Here is a 20673-nt window from a genome sequence, read left to right on the forward strand (position 1 = left end):
ATGATTGTATCATAAGTGTAATGTCCAGGATGAACCAAAAGGTTATCTGCTCTCTTGTTCTCCATTCCCTCTTCTTTCCCCAGTGAAAGTAAAAAGCTGCAAATTTACTGTCTAACACCTTATAGCAGACAGTACAAAATATTAAATACTCAGAACATGGTAATCCACAGAAAAATTGTAGAAGAGGTTAAAATATATGCAATAATACTGGAATGTGTCTGAAAATGTCTGGATGATCTTATGTGGGTGAGAAAAAAGTCCCCCTTGTTGTTCATAGATGCAGCAATGGGTATAAAAGGAATGCACAAATCATCCAATTAAGAACAAGAGAGTATCAGCATATCCTAGACAATATCTCTTTTCTGCTTGTTGCCAGTCAGAAGATAAGTTCCCTTCTATTTTCAAGTTATGCTTCAAGGTGGAAAACTAATTTTTGGCTCCCACTGGAACATGGATCAAAAACCAATGTGGTTTGATGCAAATACTGTCTAGCAAACACAAAGCTCTTTCGCCTTGCATTTAGTGATCACAATGGGTCAAAGCTCAGGACCAGTGTAATTTCAAACTGTACTTCATAGTTCTGGCATCAACCCTCACCTATTAGACAAGCAGTTCTGTGAACTCACTTCTCAGCTACTTAGCTCAGATGAAGCTCTTTCACTACTGCTCACACCCAATCTGCAACACTGTGGCATGGGCACGGGTTCTCTGGCTTAGCTCTACATTACAAATGGCAGTATGACTGGTGAAATCAAATAGGATTCTTAAAATATAATGCAGTGCAGAATTGCTGTAGTAAGTAATAAATAGAGTCATGAACGTGCCAGATGTTAAATGCCTTAATTACGTTCTTTGTGTCAGCTACCTGAGAGTTGTGCTGATATGTTCTTGAATCAATATGGCTGATGTAGCATAAGTCTAGTCTAGCTAGAGGTTAGTAGACACTGACACTGAACAAGCTGTATACTTAAACAAGAAGCTTATAACCAGTTCATAATTTTCATTGCAAGTTCAATTGCAGTTGAAACAACAAAAAAGAAGTCAGAATTAGATGTTAACTGGCCACAAGACACAACAACAATTTGAGTTCAGAACGTGTAATATGGTAGACATATATCACAGTTGCTCATATACAATCTTAAGGTCTCACTCAATATCTGAATACTTTCCAAATTAGATGTTACAGTTTGTTCATAAGCAATTTTGGTTTGTAACTAGCAGTTTAGAAGTGGACACCGAAAACCTCAAAATTAAATTGTGGTGAATGGTACAGTTTGAAGAAGTATATACTACGTTTAATTGGAGCTATGTTTACAGCCTATTATTAACTGCTGGTTGACTTTTCCCCACACACCAGCAAAGACAGTAATAAGTAAATCATGGTAGTGATGGGCAACATAGTATTTGAAATGTATTTTTACAAAGTCTCAGCTGATGAACTTTCTGCTGACAGGCACTATCTGAGTCCAGAAATGAAATGTTCTGATCTGATTAAAATATTATCTATCAATGGAGAGCAACTGTATAGTAAAGTTCTTTGAAAGTTAAACTTCTTTTAGAGGTCTTAGAAGAATGATATTTCATCTTTCACAAAATATGATTTGCATCTTTAATCTTCTTATTAAACTCCAACGCGTAAGTGGTGAAATATCATTAACAGCACGAATAATCTAGAAGCACTTTCCTTTTTAAGAGGTTTATCTATTTGGGGAAGAACAAAGAGAGAAAGAAAGAAAAGAGAAAAGCCAATTGTGAGGTGATTGGGAGATTCAGGCTGGACATTAGGAAATGCTGCTTTTCTGAAAGAGTGGTCAGGCACTGGAATGGGCTGCGCAGGGAGGTGGTGGAGCCACCGACCCTGGAGATGTTCAAGGAAGTTTAGACGTTGTGTTGAGGGATGTGGTTGAGTGAGAACTATTGGTTATTTGTGGATGGTTGGACTGGATGATCTTGTAGGTCTTTTCTAACCTTGGTGACTCTATGATTCATCTGGATATTAATAATATAACATTGAAAACAATTTCAGCAATTTTTTTTTTTTTTCCATCTGTCAACATTTTGTTTAGAAGTATAGAGAAATCATTGGTGTGGGGAGAAGACTTCAATTCCTTCTTACTTGTTCAACAGGTATGCTGCATATACGATGTGGACATGTGAGTTCCAGTGCTCTGAGGACACATTGCATCAGAATGGCTTTTCCTGCAAAATGGGTCATAGCTGTATCCAGGGAAACCATCAATGGAAGTTCCTCTTATCTTTCTTTATGGAAGGAAAATCTATCTGTTTCTGTGCTAAAATGCTGCTTCTGCATGAGCCCTGCAGAAATCCTGGCTGCCACTACAGTTTTCTGCAGTGCCCGAGGTAAGGAGTCACAATGGTTGCCATATATTACCATCCCACTAGCACTATGAAAGTTGGTCAGAAAGAGCATTATAGATAGGATTAAGTATTCTGTACAAGAACAGCTCTTGAATCCTGCAGATGTCCTGAATATCTTCAGCTGCAATCTAAATAGAGCTGTGAGAGGGCCAGTACTTCCGTGGAAGCACAGGAGTGCAAGCAGGGGATTCCTGCTTTGGGGAGAAGCCTTTAGGCAAATCTGATGCAGATATTACATACACAGATATAAGGAATGGAATCCTTATGTATGATTTTCTATGAAACCCGTTTACTTACCATAGGTAAGAATTTCCTAAGTAAATATTCATATCGTAAACCTTTTAATATGATTTTTGAATGAGCTTTTGTGTCAGTTCTCCTGTGTTACAAAAGGATTATTGAACATTATCACAACAGAACATAATAAACTAATGCTTAGCAGGCCAACTCGCCTAAAGGATGTTAGGGTCTGTCTTAAGTTGCTGTGAGTACTCAGCATTTAAGAAGACTGAAACATATGGTGAGAATGGCTTGATTTAATGCTTGGAAAGTAAGTCCAAAAGTGAGGGTTTAGCTAAAGGTTCATGCCTCCGTTGGTAGAGTTGAGAAATTAAATCAGATACTGTTCACCATTGAATACTTATTATTGAATAGAAACTGCATAAAATATTTATTAGCTTGAAGTACAGCTCTTAGATTTTTTTTATTTTTTTTTTTATTTTTTTTTTTTTCAGAGAGCACGAGGAAAATTGCTTAGATATGACATTCAATTTTGAGGTCAGAAACTCAGGTTTCACCTTTAGTTCTATTCACCTGGGACATTCAGACAGTTGAAAATGAGTCAGCAGCTACTTCCTTTAACCCTATGCAATGTGCTGACTGTTAGGAAGTGGGTTTTTTGGCCAGTGATCTAATTACCTCTGTCCAGGGCAGAGACAATGACTTGCCATGGGCAACGCTGCAGGTAGCAACCAGTATTTGTGCCGTTTGCAGTACAAGCCAGTCAATACAGCCCCATTATGTCTATCACTGCATGTTCTCATGGGAAGCAAGTGCTACTTGTAAGTTGCAAGATAAAGAACTCCAGAAATATATACATCAAAGGGCACATTTCAGCCAAACCAAGTCCTGAATTCATTTAGAAGAGAAGAATAGCTGTGCTAATGGTGCGTGATGTGCAGGAAGTAGACAGGAAGGTCAGTTTGATTTGGCTTATGTTCATATAAGATTGGCAAGGGAAAAATTTAGGGTATTTGCTTTAGCAGCTGTATCTTCTTGTTTCAGAACTCTTTCTGATGGCAAGATGACTTACGTCCTTGCCAAAAACTCACATCTCTGCAGTCCTTGATAACTGCCAGGCTAACAAGTTGAATGATTCATAAATATTGCTTTCCTCTCATGATAGTCACTTTCTTGGTCAGGACTGCTATTATTATTAACAGTTTCCCTACTAGCTCTGCTTTCCTCTCAGACTTAGCAATGCTCAGTATTTGCTTTCAAAGTGCAATCAAGATAGTTCATCAACATTTTGCTTTCAGATTTCATCTGCAATGTCCAGGCAGACAGTGACCCATGAGTAATATTTCTGATCACAATGAGCTTACTGTTAGCACATTCTTTCCCCATTGTTTCCTGTTGTATTCTGGGGCAGCAAGCCTTTCATGACGTACTTAGAACGTTGTACACAATGGGGCTTCAGTGACTCAGAAGGGTTGGGCTTCCATTACAATAGAAATAATAATGGTAATTTATTTTATTGATGCATTTGAATAGAATTTGCTGAAAAGTAAAGGAAATAGGGTTTGTGGATTGTGTTACTATAAAACCACGAGCAGCAAAATATTCAGCTCTCTCCAACATTTCATGTCTTCTGGGCATCCAAGGTAGTTGAGTTTGATTTACACAATCAAGCCATTCATTAAATATCTGTTTGAATTTTAGGCAGATGCATCCTTTACCTGAGTGATGAAATCTGAGTACAGGAAAGAGAGCTATTCCTTTGTGAAAAGACCCCATTCTGCTTCATAAAGTGAGCCTTGCAGCAATATACTTCTAAAAAACTGCCAAGCTTTGTATACCAAATACCGTTGTGAGGGCTTAGCAATAAAGCAGTTGTGGACTTGGGGTTGATCCAACCGCACAATAGCACATCTTTAAGCAATATTTCCTCTTTCAACATCCATCTACAGCTCTGTAATTCACTGACAAGTGTCAATTCATTTTAATTCCAAAATTCTAGACTAGAACACGAACCAGTTAGAGTCTGAATTCTTCTATGTGCTTAATAATTATTTAAATCACTAGTCCAAGTCACGTTCAAAAGAGCACTTGCTGGGGATCTTTCAGGGGCAGACTGAGCTATCATTTATTAGCACCTACTAGATTACACTGCGAATCAGAATTAAGGTTGGTATTTTCTAACAACAACACTCCATGTAGCTCGCTGTTGTAAAAGGCCTGAGTGCTAATGAGTGAATGGACAAGTGGCAAGTAAATGTTAGAGAGTATATGTAAAATATTTCAGTGAGTAGATGTAGTCCCTGTTAGTCCGTACTGGGTAATGACTTGGAAACTTGTTAGTTCCACAGGCAGGTAGGAGAGATGCTGGTTCTGTGACATACGTGCTCGATGTACATGTTTCTGCTGTCTTTAGCGGGTGAAGGGTGAATGGATGGATCTGTTCTGTGTTGCATATAGGGATGCATCTGTATTTTTGTGCATTTTAGCTTGTGTTATTATGGATAAAAAACTAAGAAGTTATGTCCATTTTACCTTCTTGTGCCAGAAAGGGGCAGAGCCCAGAACAACTGCTTCAAGGTAGCCATTCAAATGAGAACTACCATCTACTCTCGAAAGGCAGCTACAATATACTCACTTTGTTGAATAGTCAGTCATACATTCCACACTTACCAGTATAAAGGAAACTTCAAAAGTGGACAAGTTTCACATGACCTTGGAACATACGCCTGACTTTGAGTCCCTGAAAGGAATGACCTCCCCACCATTCATCATAGTGGCTTGTTAACACTCAAATGCACTGTTTTGAGAGCTCCTTACCAATATTAACCCATACAAAACCTGAATGGCAAGGGCAGGGTTAGGCAGAGAATTCGTACGTAACTAAATTTCCACTGCCCCAAGGAGCCCACTCTTCTGGGGGCTGCTTTAGTTGCTGTGCCTCCTCAGAACTGGAGTGGGTTCAGAGTCACCAGCATTAGGCAATTATGTGGTAGAAGAATAGAAGAAAATGTTTTAAAGATATTAAGGCATGATCAGCATAAACACAAACAAATGCATACACCACTTATATTACTTGATATTTATTTATAACCTCCATATTTTATTCATGAATTTTACAATTCCAAATATAATGAAACAGTTAAAGTACTTTATTACAAAGCTTATAAAATAATTAAATAATACACTTATATTTTTTGCTTTTTTTTTTTTTTATATCATAAGTCATATTTTGTGACACTGCCATTTTCTTTTCTCAGTTTTCACTTAAGGAAGTGAGCAAAGAAATATAAAGGAAAAGCTATGCATTAATAAATTAATTTTTTTACATCAAATAATAAAAAGGACACAATTATAAAAACAAAACAAAACAGAAAAAAACCTTGTTGTTTTCCTAGAAAAGAATTCATAATTATACAATGTCGAATATCAAGACAGAGCAGTGTAGATTGAGATATGTTTCCAATCATCATTTCTTACAGTATCATAGAATACATGTTTTTAATTTAAATTGTTGCAAAAGGAACTGATAATTTTAAGTGACCACTGTCTGGCATTAGTGCTGAGCTGGCTAATCTTATGCTGAATTGATACTTTAAAAAAAACAGTAAAATGCAGCTACATTCATCAAAAGAAGTTGTGGGATTGGGTGGAATTAGATAAATATGTCCCTTATAGCCACTCCCCAGAAAATTACAGTAGAACACAGCTCTGTCTCAGAACGGGTTTGGCAAATATGCTGGGTTGAATTTTTTTAAATTCAGAAACTTTTTAAGCTGTACCATTTGATGTACAGTGTCATATAACATCTTGGTATGGAATGATGACAAATATTGTTTACATTTGTTTTGTTTGCCAGTGGATTCTGAATTAAATGTAAGTATTAAGAGAGTGTATAAAAATAGAAATGATTTTTATTTGGTCAGAGAAAATAGACTGCTTAGTATTTGCAATTTTTTCTTGTCACCTGTATGAAAATATAACTATTTAGAGAAGTTCGGCATGAATTAATGGACTATAATATTTCTGTTCTTTCATTTGGGCAACTGATGAAACAAAATTTGCAGAGATTTGAGATTAAAAGGAAGACATTCTTCAGTATCTTGGCATTTAAACAACCTAGCTTCTGAAAAAAATCTACTTTAATATATCAAGCTTAAATTTTAAATTTACATATCTTATGAGCTTAGAAAGTTGAAAACATAACATTGAGCTCAATAAATCTGAGTTCCTTGAGTTAGTTGAAATATGAAATTCTATTTTACTTGTAACACAGCAATGTTAAAAGTCCAAATATTCTAACACTGAATATTTCTAGGAATACATTTCAAGTTACTAGTTAACCACCTCTGAGTTTCTAGACAAAGCAGAAAATGAATTCTTCAGAACAAAAACATAAGCATGATGCAAAACTTGCTTTTCCAGCAGCAAGTACAACAGAGAAGCACCATATATCTTTGTAGTGCACTATTTACTTCTTGTGGTCACACATGTGACACTGGGTTCTCCAAACAGTCATTTGAAAGTCTTTCTGTGAAAATGGCAGTAAACAGCTTCCTTGCCCTGGGACGATAATATCATAAAAGATAAAAAAAGGAAACACTTCTGATTCTGTGATCTGTCATGCTGCCATGCTGTAACCTTATTCCTTGAGATCCCAATCTCTTTTGCTTTGCATTCTGCTAAATTAGCCACAAAAGGCATCCTTGCCTGATTTTCTTCCTCATAACGTGACAGTGCAAAGTGACACTTGTAAGGAAAGAACTGCCCCTTGAGTCTGAGTGTTCAAGTGATCCATAGTACCCTGTACTTTAGTGAGGTCAGCAAATAATAAAAAAAAAAAAAAAAACAAAAAAAAAACATTCATTTTTCAATATATATCCAACAATTACTGTACCTCAGACATTCCCTTAAAAAAAATGTCTCTTCCATCAGTGGTTTACATGGCACCATGTATTGGCTCAAAGCAAAGTTAATTTCAACATAAATTGAAGAAGAAAATTTTGCCAGTGAAGGGTTCAGATAACATGCTGCTATCAGTTCTTCTTTGTGCATGATTTACAACATTGCTTGCCATAGAATTTGTGGTTACAGACACCGTGCTGGGGTACCAGATGACACCAGCTGAAGAAATCCACGCAAGAAGGATCATCTGAGAGAGAGAAATCCAAGCAACGTTTTAGCATTTCTACAAATCAGACAGTAGTTCCACCAGCACCTTGCAAAGTGACTTAATTTTCTGCATTTAGCTTTTTAGGGAATGTAAGGAATCGCACTTCTAACTTAAACACTTCAGTTAGGTGCCACGGATCAGGCTTTCAGGACTTTGACTATGCCATAGTGGTGAAAACTTAACTAGTGGCAATAGAGACGAGATGACAATGTCTTGTTCTGAAAAGCCCAGCTTCTAATTACAAAAATAAGTTAGAAAAAATGTATCATTATGATTTCATTTCACCAACTTATGTGCAGCTCATTTATGCGCATGGCCCAGTAGCTTTAAAAGCATTTCATAGTTACTCCTTACTAGAGTGGATTCTTTAGTTTTCTTTAGAAGAGCAGAGTGGTGATTCATATGGATGCTTTGTAAACAAATCAACAATGTCTGTGAGAGCAGCAACACATTTCAGTGAGATTGAGCAAAATTTGTAGCTAAACTGAAATCTCCTATGAACAGAGAACAGAATTTGTTTACATGATCTATAAAGGGACTTCAAAAGGAGGCACTGAAGAAAATCTAGCCAATGTTGTCTGCACTCTCAGATCAATCGTGGTTTTGGGAATTATCTTGATCTCTGTGTATGAATTTCTTTTGATTAGTTCACTACTTCACTTTTTTAACTTTCTTTTTTATGATGGTAATAGTGATACTTTTGTACCTTTATCATCCTCAGATTTATTTGAATGAATAGAAAAATGAAAAATACTGCTCAGCTTTTAAAAACATAATCCCATCTGTAAATGCTAATCCTAAGTAAAGAAAAGACTGTCCTTGAACAAGATATTTTATAGGAACTAGGAAGCTCAGTGTCATACTGCATATGCCTTAATTGAGTGTCAGGAGGGATGGATCTGGTAGTTTAGCACCAGCTTTCACTTTGCTTCAACTACTGCCCACCACACAGAACTTGGCACTGGGGAACAGACAGTGCCACTTTCCAAAGCAGTCAACAGATGAAAAGCTGCACAGCTCCAGGTAAGGAAAGCTGTTCCGAGTCGGGATGATCACCCAGAATGCAAGGGTAAATTTTCAGAAATTACAGATGACTGTTTTTGTTGTGGTTTGTTGTTGTTTTAACTTTATATGCAGTGAGGAGCTAATGTTAATAAATCTTTATCCCCTTTTGAAGACCAGAGCACAATGCTAACATTACAGAGGTGTGGCCAAAAACTTTATTCTTGGGACCTAATCCAAAGACTGTTGGAATAAACACAAAGACTCCCACTAGCTTCAGTGGATGCAGACCAGGCTGTCAGCTCCTTATTTCTATTTACTCAAGTATTTACATGTTGTTTTAATTTTGATTCATTTCAAGCAGTTGGATTTGTTAGGAGTTATGGTGACCGTAACTGCATCTAACAGATGGAAGTGACCCAGCTTGTCTAGGAAAGTGTGTAAACTCTCCCTGAAACATTAATTTCTTGACTGTGATCACTGAGCTGGAGCTGCATGGCTGATAATGGAGACTGATTTGCTTCGATGTGATTCCAGCACAGCTGGTTCCTTCTCTTTTTGCTGGTTTAGACAGAAAGTTAGAGAGCAGTGAGAAGATAATTGATCTCTAGAGCCTGACGACCCAGTTATAATAAAGGTGAAAGAGTTCCTGCAGATGTGAGGCAAGAAAGAAACAGGCCAAAGCCAAAATTAGTAACAGACATTACTTCAGACATGAAATATAGCGGAGGGAGACTGGGGTGAAAGACGAGTGCTTGCTGTATCATGACAGAAGAGAATGTAATACAGAAATTCTGAAGTACAGCAGAACTTCTTAGGAATGTTAATTAGCATTTGAATTGTTAAGAATATTTAATTAGAAAAACGGGAAAACTGCTCATGTATCTGCTTTAGGTATATTTTATCAGTATATCTGAGTTTGGATTCAGGTCTGATACTCTGCGTGTCTTGAGTTACTACAGTGGGTCTGACTCTTCAGACACCACTTCAGGGTGTTCTGCACTGAATATCAGGAATCAGTACAGATGAGGGGTTCTTGTCTAATATCAAATTACAAGGTGCAGGGCCAGAGGTTGACCATTGCTCCCAACTCCACTTCATTTCTCTTGCAATCCAGACGTTTTACAGACGTTACTTTCAGCATCTTGTTTTAAAATGGTAACAAGACACTTAATGAACAGTATATTGAAATATATGAAAATTAATATATATTGAAAATTAATGTTTGAAGTGCTTTAACATGTCTAGGTAACTGTTACTACACTGGACAAACCTGGACCTCCATTAATTTTTTTTTCCATCACTTAAGGCGTCACAAGCAATAGCCAGCTTTTGAGCAAATACTCTGGATAAATGCATCTCTCTCTTTCTTTGATGATTCTGAGAGAATTCCCATTCCATCACTGACACAAAGATTCTTGCTACTCCAGAACTCAAAACACATTGAAGATAGAAAGAGGGATATAGCAGTCATACAAGTTAGAAGAAAGCTGAATTTCATTTTCCCTGACCTATTGGGCCGTACTGATCAGGAGAAGAAGCAAAACTACAGTCTAGCAAAAGCATTTTTGAACACCCTGGAGGTTGTTGCAATCTGAAGCGTGGGTGGAATTTAAAAGACTAAAAATAAATTGCAAATTCTTACTGTTTAATTCTAAAGCCACTATTTTTAATCATAAAAGTGTTCCAGCATAGGACATTCAGAAAAGCATAAATTGAAGCTGCAGCTCAGAACCACACTGTACTAACTTTTAAATATGTGTGTGTATATATATATATATATATATATATATATAAATAAAACATATCTCTATTCTTAAAATCTCAGTTATACTCAAGTCTGCTTTAAGAGAGTTAACTCTGGGAAGAGAGATACTACAGTGTTGAAAGTAACTGGAAAGCTGCAAATATGGGAAAATTTGTGGAGGAGCGTGTCAAATTTAAATTTTAAGTGGGTGTAACGAAAAGGTAATTTTTGCTGGACATAGAGTATATCTATGTACATCAATATAAGCTGATGCAGAATGTAGAGATGAGTTTTACCTCTTTTTGAAGGGGCTGGGCAAAAGTTAGTATTGCAGGCTCTCAGGATTGCTGGTTTCTGATGGGGCAGGCACCCAGAGGCTGGTCTCCCTTGGCGTAGGCACTGCACGCTCCGGGTTTGCACTCCCCCACCACATGTTACTGTACACTGTAGACAACAACAAAAAAATTAATTATAGAGAATCTATCAGAGCCCATGAAAGCCAAAGGAAAATATTCTGAAGTGCTTTAGGTGAGACTTTCAGAGAGAGGTCAGGATCAGATGTGTCGATGCTTGGCGATTCCTATCAGGACCAGATTTTCAAAGGTGTGTGCATCTGTTCTGCATTCTTGAGTCCTTTCGAAAGTATGGTTATTTAAGGACTCAACTGAAAATTTGGTTCCTTACTTAGGCATGTAGACAAACTGAATATTACAGAAAACCCATTCCTGATTGGCTGCACTGACTTCTTTTGAACTCTAAGCCTCTGGGCCCAATCCTGCTGTCGGAGCAAAGATAAAGCTCCCCCTGGAAACATAATTATGGCAGTGTCTGGGGAAAAACACTATGCATTTGCAGGAAGATCTATGAAGTATTTTAGAGTGAATAAGCCTTTTACTTGTATGTGTTTCGTGAAAAGTTGTCTTTAAGATAAATATGATCATTTTCATCTGATTACAATTGTCAGGCATACATGCTTCATGTAAATGTTATTAAATGAGTGTGTGGCTCATTGATATGTGACTCATAAAGTAGATAAGTTCCAGAAATACAGAAGCTTATTTTCAAGAATGTAGAAACAAATACAGACTGATCCTCAAATTAATCATAGTATTTAGGGAATTCCAGGCAATCTGTGCAGATCCTGAAATACATTGTGCATATTGCTATGTAATAGTTCAATCACAGTGCAGTTAGAACACTGAAAAGGAAGTGTTGGGAAACAATAGTGGAATCAAGTGGCTCTGAAGCACAAATAACATTTTAGGGCAACCTTCTTGAATCTTACGACAAAGAAGTTAACTGAACCAAAATACATAGGAGGGATGAGAAAGCTTCCCATTCCTACCTGCTGCCAGGGTGAGGAATACCAGCCAGACACCATGTTATACAAAGTTTGGGATGGACAAGGTCCATTGTTACAAGCTTCTTCCAGGTCTATGTTTGGTTTCTTGATGTTTCTACATCTTCTCTGAGGAAAGGTAATTAATTTCCCATGGATGCTTTTCTCACCACATTTTAGTTCTCGCTTGCGTACACCTGGGCCACAGGAGGCTGAGCACTGCAAAAGCAAAGCACACCTTTTAAATCTATAGAAACACATTCGGAGGAGACTGGGCTACGCTCAAGATAACCTAAATTACATGAAACTACAAAAGCATTACAAAACCCCAAAGACCCCAAAGTCCACATGTGTAAACAGAAATATGAAGCTAAGTCACCGGAAGTCCAAAAAACCAAAGACATCAGAGTACATCTAACTACATCTGAATGTAAAGAACTGTGTTTTTATAGTGGCTTGCCCACAGCACCTGATTTTCAAATGTCAGCTTAGCTTTTCTTTTTTTCCTATGCTGTTTGTGTATGTGTCCCCAAGTCAACATTGTCAAAATGCCAAAAGGAAGGCAGTGAGCCCTACTTTACTTTACCTCACTCCAGGAAGCAATCACCCACTGGAGCCGGTCATTTTTGGGGCAGCGTCCCAGCACACAGGTCTGCTGGGATTCAGGTTTATGGTCTTGGCTGCACATACTTTCAGGCAAGATTTTAAGCTTGGGAGAACTAGTACTTGTGCAGTAGACATCCCGCTTCTTAACACCTCTCCCACAAGTCTTGGAGCACTGTGATGGAAAGAAATGTTAATTTGAGCTAGAAGAAATGGACATTGACATTATTTGTATTTTACAGCAGAACACAGGAACCATTGTTAATGTGCTCTGTAGCTACTATTATAATGCAAGTAAGCTTGAAATTCCATAACAGTAATATCTATGTGTCAGTCTTACAGTGTTTTTCTGAGTGCTTTCTTTTTGTAAATTATAAACTCTTAACAGCCCCCATGTAGGACAAGTAATATCTTCTTTTCCGTTGATGAGGAAAGTTGGATTTGTGAGCAAAATTGTTTTTTTCTCTAGACAGCACAGTTGAAAGCTACTTCTAACCTCCGATCTGAAAATCTTCCACAGCAAGATGTTCTCAGCTATTTGTTATCTTGTCCTCATGTTGGCCCAGAGGGACAAGAAAGAGACAGAGAAAACTACCTAGGGAATCTATACATAACTTCTTCACAAGAATCTCACAAAAAGACAGAATCTGACATAGAAAATGGTGAAGATGCTCGACCGAAGTTAATTGCCAAGATTACAACGAAGCTTAGGACAAGTCACTGGTGAATAAATATGTATTGCTTGAACTGTGGTTCAGTTGAAAAGACATTCCATAGCTTTCATTGCCTCAGCAGCCAACAAAATGCACTAATGAGCCATTTCTGATGAAATGAGGAAATAGCCCTGAAATAATTATGTGGACTTTCTATCTTGTTGCATCCTCTTCTAAGAGTTCTTACAATAATTAATAGGCACATTCCAACGCCGAATACCACATTATCAGTGTACAAATTCAATCATAAATGTTTTCTAAAGATTTCATGAAAGCAGAGTGCTCTGAAATAGAACAGAAATACCTGTTTGCTGAAAATCTCTAGTTGTAATCTTATCCCCAAACAGATGGAAAAGCCTTTCATTTAAAATGATTCTCTGATTTGTGAAGAGAGACTGGGTAGTTTGCATTTTTTTCTTTTAACTCTTTTGAGCCTGTGATATAGCAGCTTTCAGCTGACTTAAAATCTTTGCTAACTTGTTGAATAAGTCTGATAAGGACTTGTGAACTTAATTTTTATAGGTTAATTTAAAAAACCCAACTTGAATCATACAGCTCCTAAAGAAGGGGATAATTGATTGTTTTAAAATTTTTGGTAAAGTTTGAAAATGTGAATGTGTCTGAAGATTTTGTTCTTCCCTTTTAAATATCTAATTGTCATATCTGTTTTTCACAGTCTTTTGCCATAGTAGCGTTGCCTTCACATACACTGGAAGAAAAGATTACTTGTCTCTCCCAGTACATTACAGGGCACTCACATGGAGAAGCTTCTTAACCTGAAAAGCTTAGGTCAAGATGTGCTTGAACACCAAAGGAATAAAAGTACCAAGAGGAGTAATAGAATTTTCAGTAAATTTAAATCCACCTTGGGTTTCACTAAATGAATATGAAAAAATCAAAACAATTCTTTCTTATATAGGTTTACTGTCATCTGTCTCTTACATCTACAGATTTCCAAATACTTGATTTATCTTCACGTTCACAGCTTGTGCCAGCAGCAATAATAGTCACAGACAGAGCAGAAATGACTTTTGTGTAAGCATGTGTGTGCTTTTTAACTCAGACTGGTTTAATGTCAAGCTTTCCATAGGTTTGTGAAGCAGGGTGTGTACACACAGGAATCTGCCTAGGGGCCTTATGTTCCTCAGGGAGATTAACTGCTGCAGTGTTCTACTTAGAGTTACTCTAAGAAAGGCAAAAGTGGAGAAACAATTATTGTACGTGTAAATCACAGCTTTATCAATTCACAATTAAAAAATGTGTGTGCATTAATAAGTCCGAATATTTCTTCATTCCTTGGCTGCCAGTCTTCTCTAAGAAAAGCTAATACTGCTGTAGGAACTTACCTCAGACAGGAGTTAATGGCTTTGAAGAATTCACTGAACATTAAGTTACGAAACCAGAAAAAATCTTCCATCTGTTTGTATGCAGTTTGTATGCAGAAAGGACACCACATGTCCCCTTCTGGAAGCCCTCCTTTCTGACCACTTACAAAGGCTCATTAAAATATAGCTTACAAGTTATCATTTCAAATAGAACTATTTGTACAATATTGATTTTCACAGTTTGCACTGTTTCTTTCTGCATAGAATTTTTGGCATAATTTTCATTATGTCAGCAATAGGAAACACAAGTTTTTCTCCAGATTACCTGAGACCATTGTCCAGGGCTCCATTCAGGTGGGCATTCTTGACTATTGCATATCTGCACTTGTGTAGGGGTGCTAACAGGACACAGGGAATGGGCCACTACCTCCTCCCTTTGGAAAGCCTTTTTCTGGACACACTGGATGAGACGACTTTGTTGCCCTCCTCCACAAGATTTGCTGCATGCACTCCATTCACCTGCTGACCAGCTTAATGGAGAAAATGTATATTAGAAACACAGATGCCAATTAATTTTATAAAATCAACACACGTGAGTCCCCTATGAAATGTGAATTATTCAGGGATTCTGCTTAATCTACTCTACTGATGTACTGATTTCAATCGAAAAACTTTAGTTACTTAATCTTTCTTCAAAGAAGAGAACATTTTGAGTGGGATGAAATATAAGGAATACAGCTAGAAAAACTAGTATTGATTATTTACAACTCACACATCTACCAGAATTATCTTGCCTATTAATCTAACCTGGAATCTGGAATTCCATTTGGACAGAGAGAGGCACTGCCATTGAGCAGTATCTAGAAAATCTAACAAATCACCATTCCTTTTTAACCACGTCAGTATTTTAATTGAAAAAAAGCCCTCCCTGAAAATGGAAAAGAAAAATATTCCCCAAATACATGAGTGAATGATCACTTTTGTCACTTCAGCTGCTGAAGAGACCTCCAAATAGACTAACAGAGAAGAGAACAAAACAGAAGTGTGATGGATAGGCAGTAGATGAGATTAGCTCACTGGACAGTCCTGACCTTTGCTGTTACATTGCTCTCCTTGTTACCTCTCCTTCAAAAAAACACAAACCGGAAGAAAGTTCACTCAAGCAGATACGAGGAGAAAGCTGGCATTGCAGGGAAAATGGAACCAACTTAAGTAGACATGAACCTCCCATTGCATTTGTCACAGCTCAACAAATGTTGACACGATAGTATTCAGTGATACTAATGTCAAACGTTAGCTTGCCTCTATTTACAAAAAAGAATAGGCTTGCTAAAATCAGCAGTCCTGTCAATAGCGTTTGGAGGATTCAAATCTCCTCAGACTAACAAATTTGGCAGACAGAAGATGTGGGATCTAAATAAAACAGTAAGAATTTAACCAGCAAAAGCTGTTGGGCAAATCTACACTCCAGTCGCAGGCAAGCTTCAGTTATGAATACTGTCACTAAAATTACACAAAGACTGAAGAATCTGCCAATTGCTTAGGCTGAGTTCACTTTTGAAATGTCAATAGCTGCTTAGTATTGCTATTACTAGCACTGAGTGGGTCCCCAACCCTTGTGTAACTCTTCAGACACACATCCAAGCGTCTGTCCTCAAAGGTTTCCAATGTAAGATCATAGGGAACAACTAGATGGGAAAATGAGTGAAGAAAACAGAGGAAATTATGAATGATTAAAAGATTACTTGAAATCTCATATTGAAATATGCAGCACTGAACTTAAGTATTTTACAGATTTTTAATAATTTATGTCATAGAAAAGCTTGGTTGTCTTTTTTTGTCTCAAATCCAGCTGCTTGGCCTTCTATGGTTTCCTACAGCATTCACCCTGTGAGGACTAGAATAGCTGCTTACATACAGTTTTAATGACAGGAAAGGTTTTTTTTTCTTTTCTTACTGTGTGAAAGATGACCAGCATCCCATTTGCCTTTCTGATCACATCTGCCTGAAAACAAAACTATATTTAATCGTTTAAAAATATACAAAACTCCTACTCTGGTAAAATTCCTTTGGGAACAGAAGCGATCCCAACACTCAACCTAGTAACTTCAGTAACTGTCAAAAATACTGAGAAATATAAAAAGGCCTACTATAAGGAAAAGAAATATTAATATGAAAAGTCAGTAGTTATGTATTTCCAGAACACATCAGGCATTTTCTTTTTGTCTGATTTAGAAGTATGTGGACCTTCACAATATAAACATCTGGACAGAAGTTAATAGTTTTAATCCATTCTACAACTTTTAATTACTTTCCCTTGATGTTTTTGACAACCATGACTGGCAGAGCAATCAAAAGCAATCATTTTAAAAGTCTGCTTGCACTAACTGCCCAGAAAGCTCCCTTCTTCAGAGAGGAGAGGACAATAAACTTTCTTTAATGTCCTCTAGTAAACTGCCGTTTTCCAAAATTATCTGGGCTGTGATCCAAGAGTATCTTTCATTAGCTCAAATAACGTAAGTAATTATGAGCAGATTTGCCAGTTCTGAAATCCAACAACAGTGTGTAGTTCTGATGCCTATGTTCTTACTGTTGGGATGGCAGTTTTGTTCTCCCTCAGTCTTTGTTCCTATGCAGTAATTATTCCTCACTGACCTTTACAAGTCTGGTGTCTTCTCTTTCAAGTCACAAAACAGACACACATCTCATCTGTTAGTCACTTGCTTTCCTTGCCTACTATGCCCACCATATTTGTTTCTTCTTTATTTGCTATTGTTTCCTCCATTATATTTACTAATTTTTTTTAATGTTGCCTCATGTGGTTTTAAAAATAATTAATTAGTGAGTTGAATTGTTTTTTACCCACATACATAGTTTTGGGAAGCTCGGGGCTTTTATAGTTCTTATTTCTGTACTTTTTTAGGGATCAAGTTATTAATTGTGTTGTGGTAATCCAAAAATATCAGAGGAATTTTAGCATGACCATGTTGTGCTGCATTTCAAAATGGACATTCAGCATTTTCAGTGATATTTATACCAGTGGATCTTCAAAACATGTCATGATATCAGTTCAACAGAAATAGAATTTTCGGTATGGTCCAGAGAGAGAAAATGGAGATGAAAATCATTTTGCTAAAGTTTTATAGCATAACAATGCTACATGAAAATGAAGGTGAGCATAAGCTGATGAAAAAAGACTCCTGGGAGCATCACAGACACTACATTTCTGCCTACATGATGCTAAGTTCATTGGTTAAAAATAAGTCTGGCAGGAGATAAGTCATATGCAAACAGATTGTACAAAGATTACTTAAAATTAGTATTCAGAAATTCATGTGGCTAAAAGCAATCTAAAGAAATTGCTGAAGCAGGAACATGGGGCTCTGATGTGACATGCTGCCATTATTTAAATCTTATCTCTATCCTTTTGTGGTTGTAATGTATAATTTACCATTTGGATTCTGTGCTCTGTGCTGTAATCTTTAAATTTTGCAGGAAATTCCAAACTATTACCGGACTATTTTTTAGAATGTTGAACATACTGCAAATTAGGGATTTTGAAGCAAAAACAACACTACCATAAAGCATATCTGTCTTTTTGCCTTGCCCCATCATCCTCGTCTGCACTGGGGCAGATAGGGAAAACCATTAAATGTGTTATTTTTATAACACATTTGGTGGGCTTCACTGACTGGTTTTACACTGATTGTATTCATCAGCACAAGCACCAGCAGATGACACGAGGACTGACGCGCCTCACTTCTTCTGCTATCTGCTGTTTGTGCACTGGAGCTGTGTTTTCAACAATTTTCCTGTGCAACAGTTATTTTTTTCCACCATATCACTGTAGAAAATCTCCTGTCCTGGAAGTCAAAAGTTTTTTTCTGATCTTTAATATAAAATTAATATAATGTTAAAGTTGAAAAGTCAGGAGTCCAAATGTGAAAAAAGCAGCAGAAGACAGACAGTCAGTGTACTCTTAAATCTCCCCATTTAAATTCTAAGCCACATGATACTGTGTTTAATTATATGAACACACAACATTTTTTTTTTCCAAAGGACTCCTACCACAGCTACTATAAATCAGTGTGACTCCTTTGTTTTTAAAGGAGCTCTGTTGATTTATACCAGCTGGATTCTAAAGGCTTATCTGTATGTCATTGTCTTCCTTTGCATCTCACCTTCCTTATGTCTTAGAAAATAAGGTTGTTAACATAAGAAATGTCTTTATGTTTATTTTTGTGGGAGCGGGAGCATTGCTGACAATTTATTTGGCTAAGATAGTCCTCTTACTGGTATCAAAATACTGTATGAAGTATTTTGCCCAAAAGTCACTAATTGCACTTCACAAGATTCTTTTAGCCTAATCTAATATGTGGAATCTGAGTCAGGAGGCCAAGCTTCCACGTGGGGAGTAGCACTTTACTCAGGAAATGGTCTTATTGATTCAAGGTGAGTAAAGGTGGCAGAATGGGCTTCTAAGTAACTTAGATTTACTCAGTGTCACATAGCTAACCCCAGCATGGTGACAGAGCTGCAAGCAATCCTCAGGAGGTCTTGCTTAGCAACATTAGAAATACTGCCTCTATTATTATCATTGGGCAGAAGCCTACACAACTAACGTTTTTAAACAATTACTGTTTTAAATTATAGAATTAAAATGGGTTCATCTAGCGGGCTGTACAATTCTATGTGCCTATCTCAGAGAACTTCCTTGCTGGCTAACTCAGTCATAAGGCACAATGAAAGGCAGAAAAATAAAGAGAACTTACTGTGCTGGGCAAGGATTAGTATTGCATAGTTTTGTTTCAATTAAAGGCTTCATCCGTGGACCACAAAAAGAGGAATTAACTCGTGTACGATGATCTTCCAAACAAATTGCTTTTGCTGTAATGTGTCCTATGGAAGTATTAGAAAAAAAATGTAATAAAATAAATGTTTACTCAAAATTCAAAAGAAAAATAAGTAGGAAAGAGTTTTATCTGATCCAGTCCAGGGGCATCCTTGGTACAAATCCATTGACTTGAACTAAATAAAACAGGACTTCATTTGGCAACCAGTTTTTTATGCTAACTTCCTTAAACAGTCTGCTGGCATACTGTGAAGTCTTAACAACAAACTAACAAAATATTCCTGAATTTCACATTTTTTTTCAAATTCAGGAACATAACATGGCATTTACTTGGGTCATCCAGTCCAATTCTCTGATATTATGGGCAATTGCATCATAGAATCTTATTTACATGACCCACTTAAAATTTAAAGGCCACTCAAAATTTTAGTTCTCTTTTTGTTTTTTTTTCTGCAAAATTTCCTATGTGCCACTTTTCTGCTTTCATGAGATCCTAGAATTACTTCCATTGGTGGAACATCCAGAATTTAAGAAGAATAAATACACATTCTGGTTCTGAGGAAAGCAAATACCCAGAGAAGTATGGTAACAAGAAGTCTTAGGTTATGTAGAATTTCAGAGTTTAAGTTTGATGAACTCAAATATTTGTAATTAAACAGTGAGGAGATCAGTGTGCAACTGTCAGTAAGGTTCTTTATAGTATTTTAGTCCTCAGTTGCTCTCTACAGGTAGATAAAATTTACTCATTATTTGTTATCTTTCTGTATTCCCAGGACACAACTACATCAAAGCACATATTTAATTCCCATGTTACTTCAACAGCAAAATATGTGCGCAGATTGACCTGAAGAAAAAGAGACTGCCATGGTAAGTGACATGAATTGAGACCATCATGATTTTTTCTTTCTACCACAGAGGAACTAGGAAAGGTACTTCATCTGTGCTATAAGTTGTCAGATTAAAAAAAGGGACCAGGTGATCACGGTATGTATTGTTACACATGCTTACAAAATTAAAGGCAGCTGAAATGTTGGAGATGAATGTGTAAAGAAAAATGAAAATGAAGAGCATCAAATATTAAGAAGTTACCTACCCCCACCACAGGTAGCTGAGCACTCTGACTGCACTGTCACCCAGGAGTGGCTGTGCTTTTTGACAGATGTCTTGTTCTCGTTCATTTTGGAAAATGTGTATTCCCAAGCAATCCCAGGATTTTTGCCTTGTAGCAGGATCTACAGATGAGTTGGGAGTTGGAGTTTGGTTTTAAGAAAAACAAACAAACAAACAAAAACAATTGGCGGGG

General features: G+C 37.0%; 1 protein-coding gene across 3 annotated transcripts in view; it reads right to left on the reverse strand.

Annotated features, from left to right (window-relative positions):
* Positions 1–6043: 6043 nt before the first annotated feature.
* ADAMTS18 (ADAM metallopeptidase with thrombospondin type 1 motif 18) overlaps positions 6044–20673 on the reverse strand; it is a 68344-nt gene continuing 53714 nt past the window's right edge. For all 3 annotated transcript variants that reach the window (XM_042821800.1, XM_042821801.1, XM_042821802.1), the window contains 7 exons: positions 20464–20602; positions 19291–19417; positions 14844–15048; positions 12464–12655; positions 11884–12096; positions 10835–10982; positions 6044–7768 (listed from right to left, as the gene is read on the reverse strand). In XM_042821800.1, the coding sequence (XP_042677734.1) occupies positions 7653–7768; positions 10835–10982; positions 11884–12096; positions 12464–12655; positions 14844–15048; positions 19291–19417; positions 20464–20602 (1140 nt within the window). In that variant the 3' untranslated portion in view covers positions 6044–7652. The remainder of the gene's footprint in view (positions 7769–10834; positions 10983–11883; positions 12097–12463; positions 12656–14843; positions 15049–19290; positions 19418–20463; positions 20603–20673) is intronic.

The sequence above is a fragment of the Centrocercus urophasianus genome, unplaced genomic scaffold (genome assembly GCF_019232065.1).
Source record: "Centrocercus urophasianus isolate 14NV4802_14NV808 unplaced genomic scaffold, USGS_Curo_1.0 seq_2, whole genome shotgun sequence".
Classification (NCBI taxonomy): domain Eukaryota; kingdom Metazoa; phylum Chordata; class Aves; order Galliformes; family Phasianidae; genus Centrocercus; species Centrocercus urophasianus.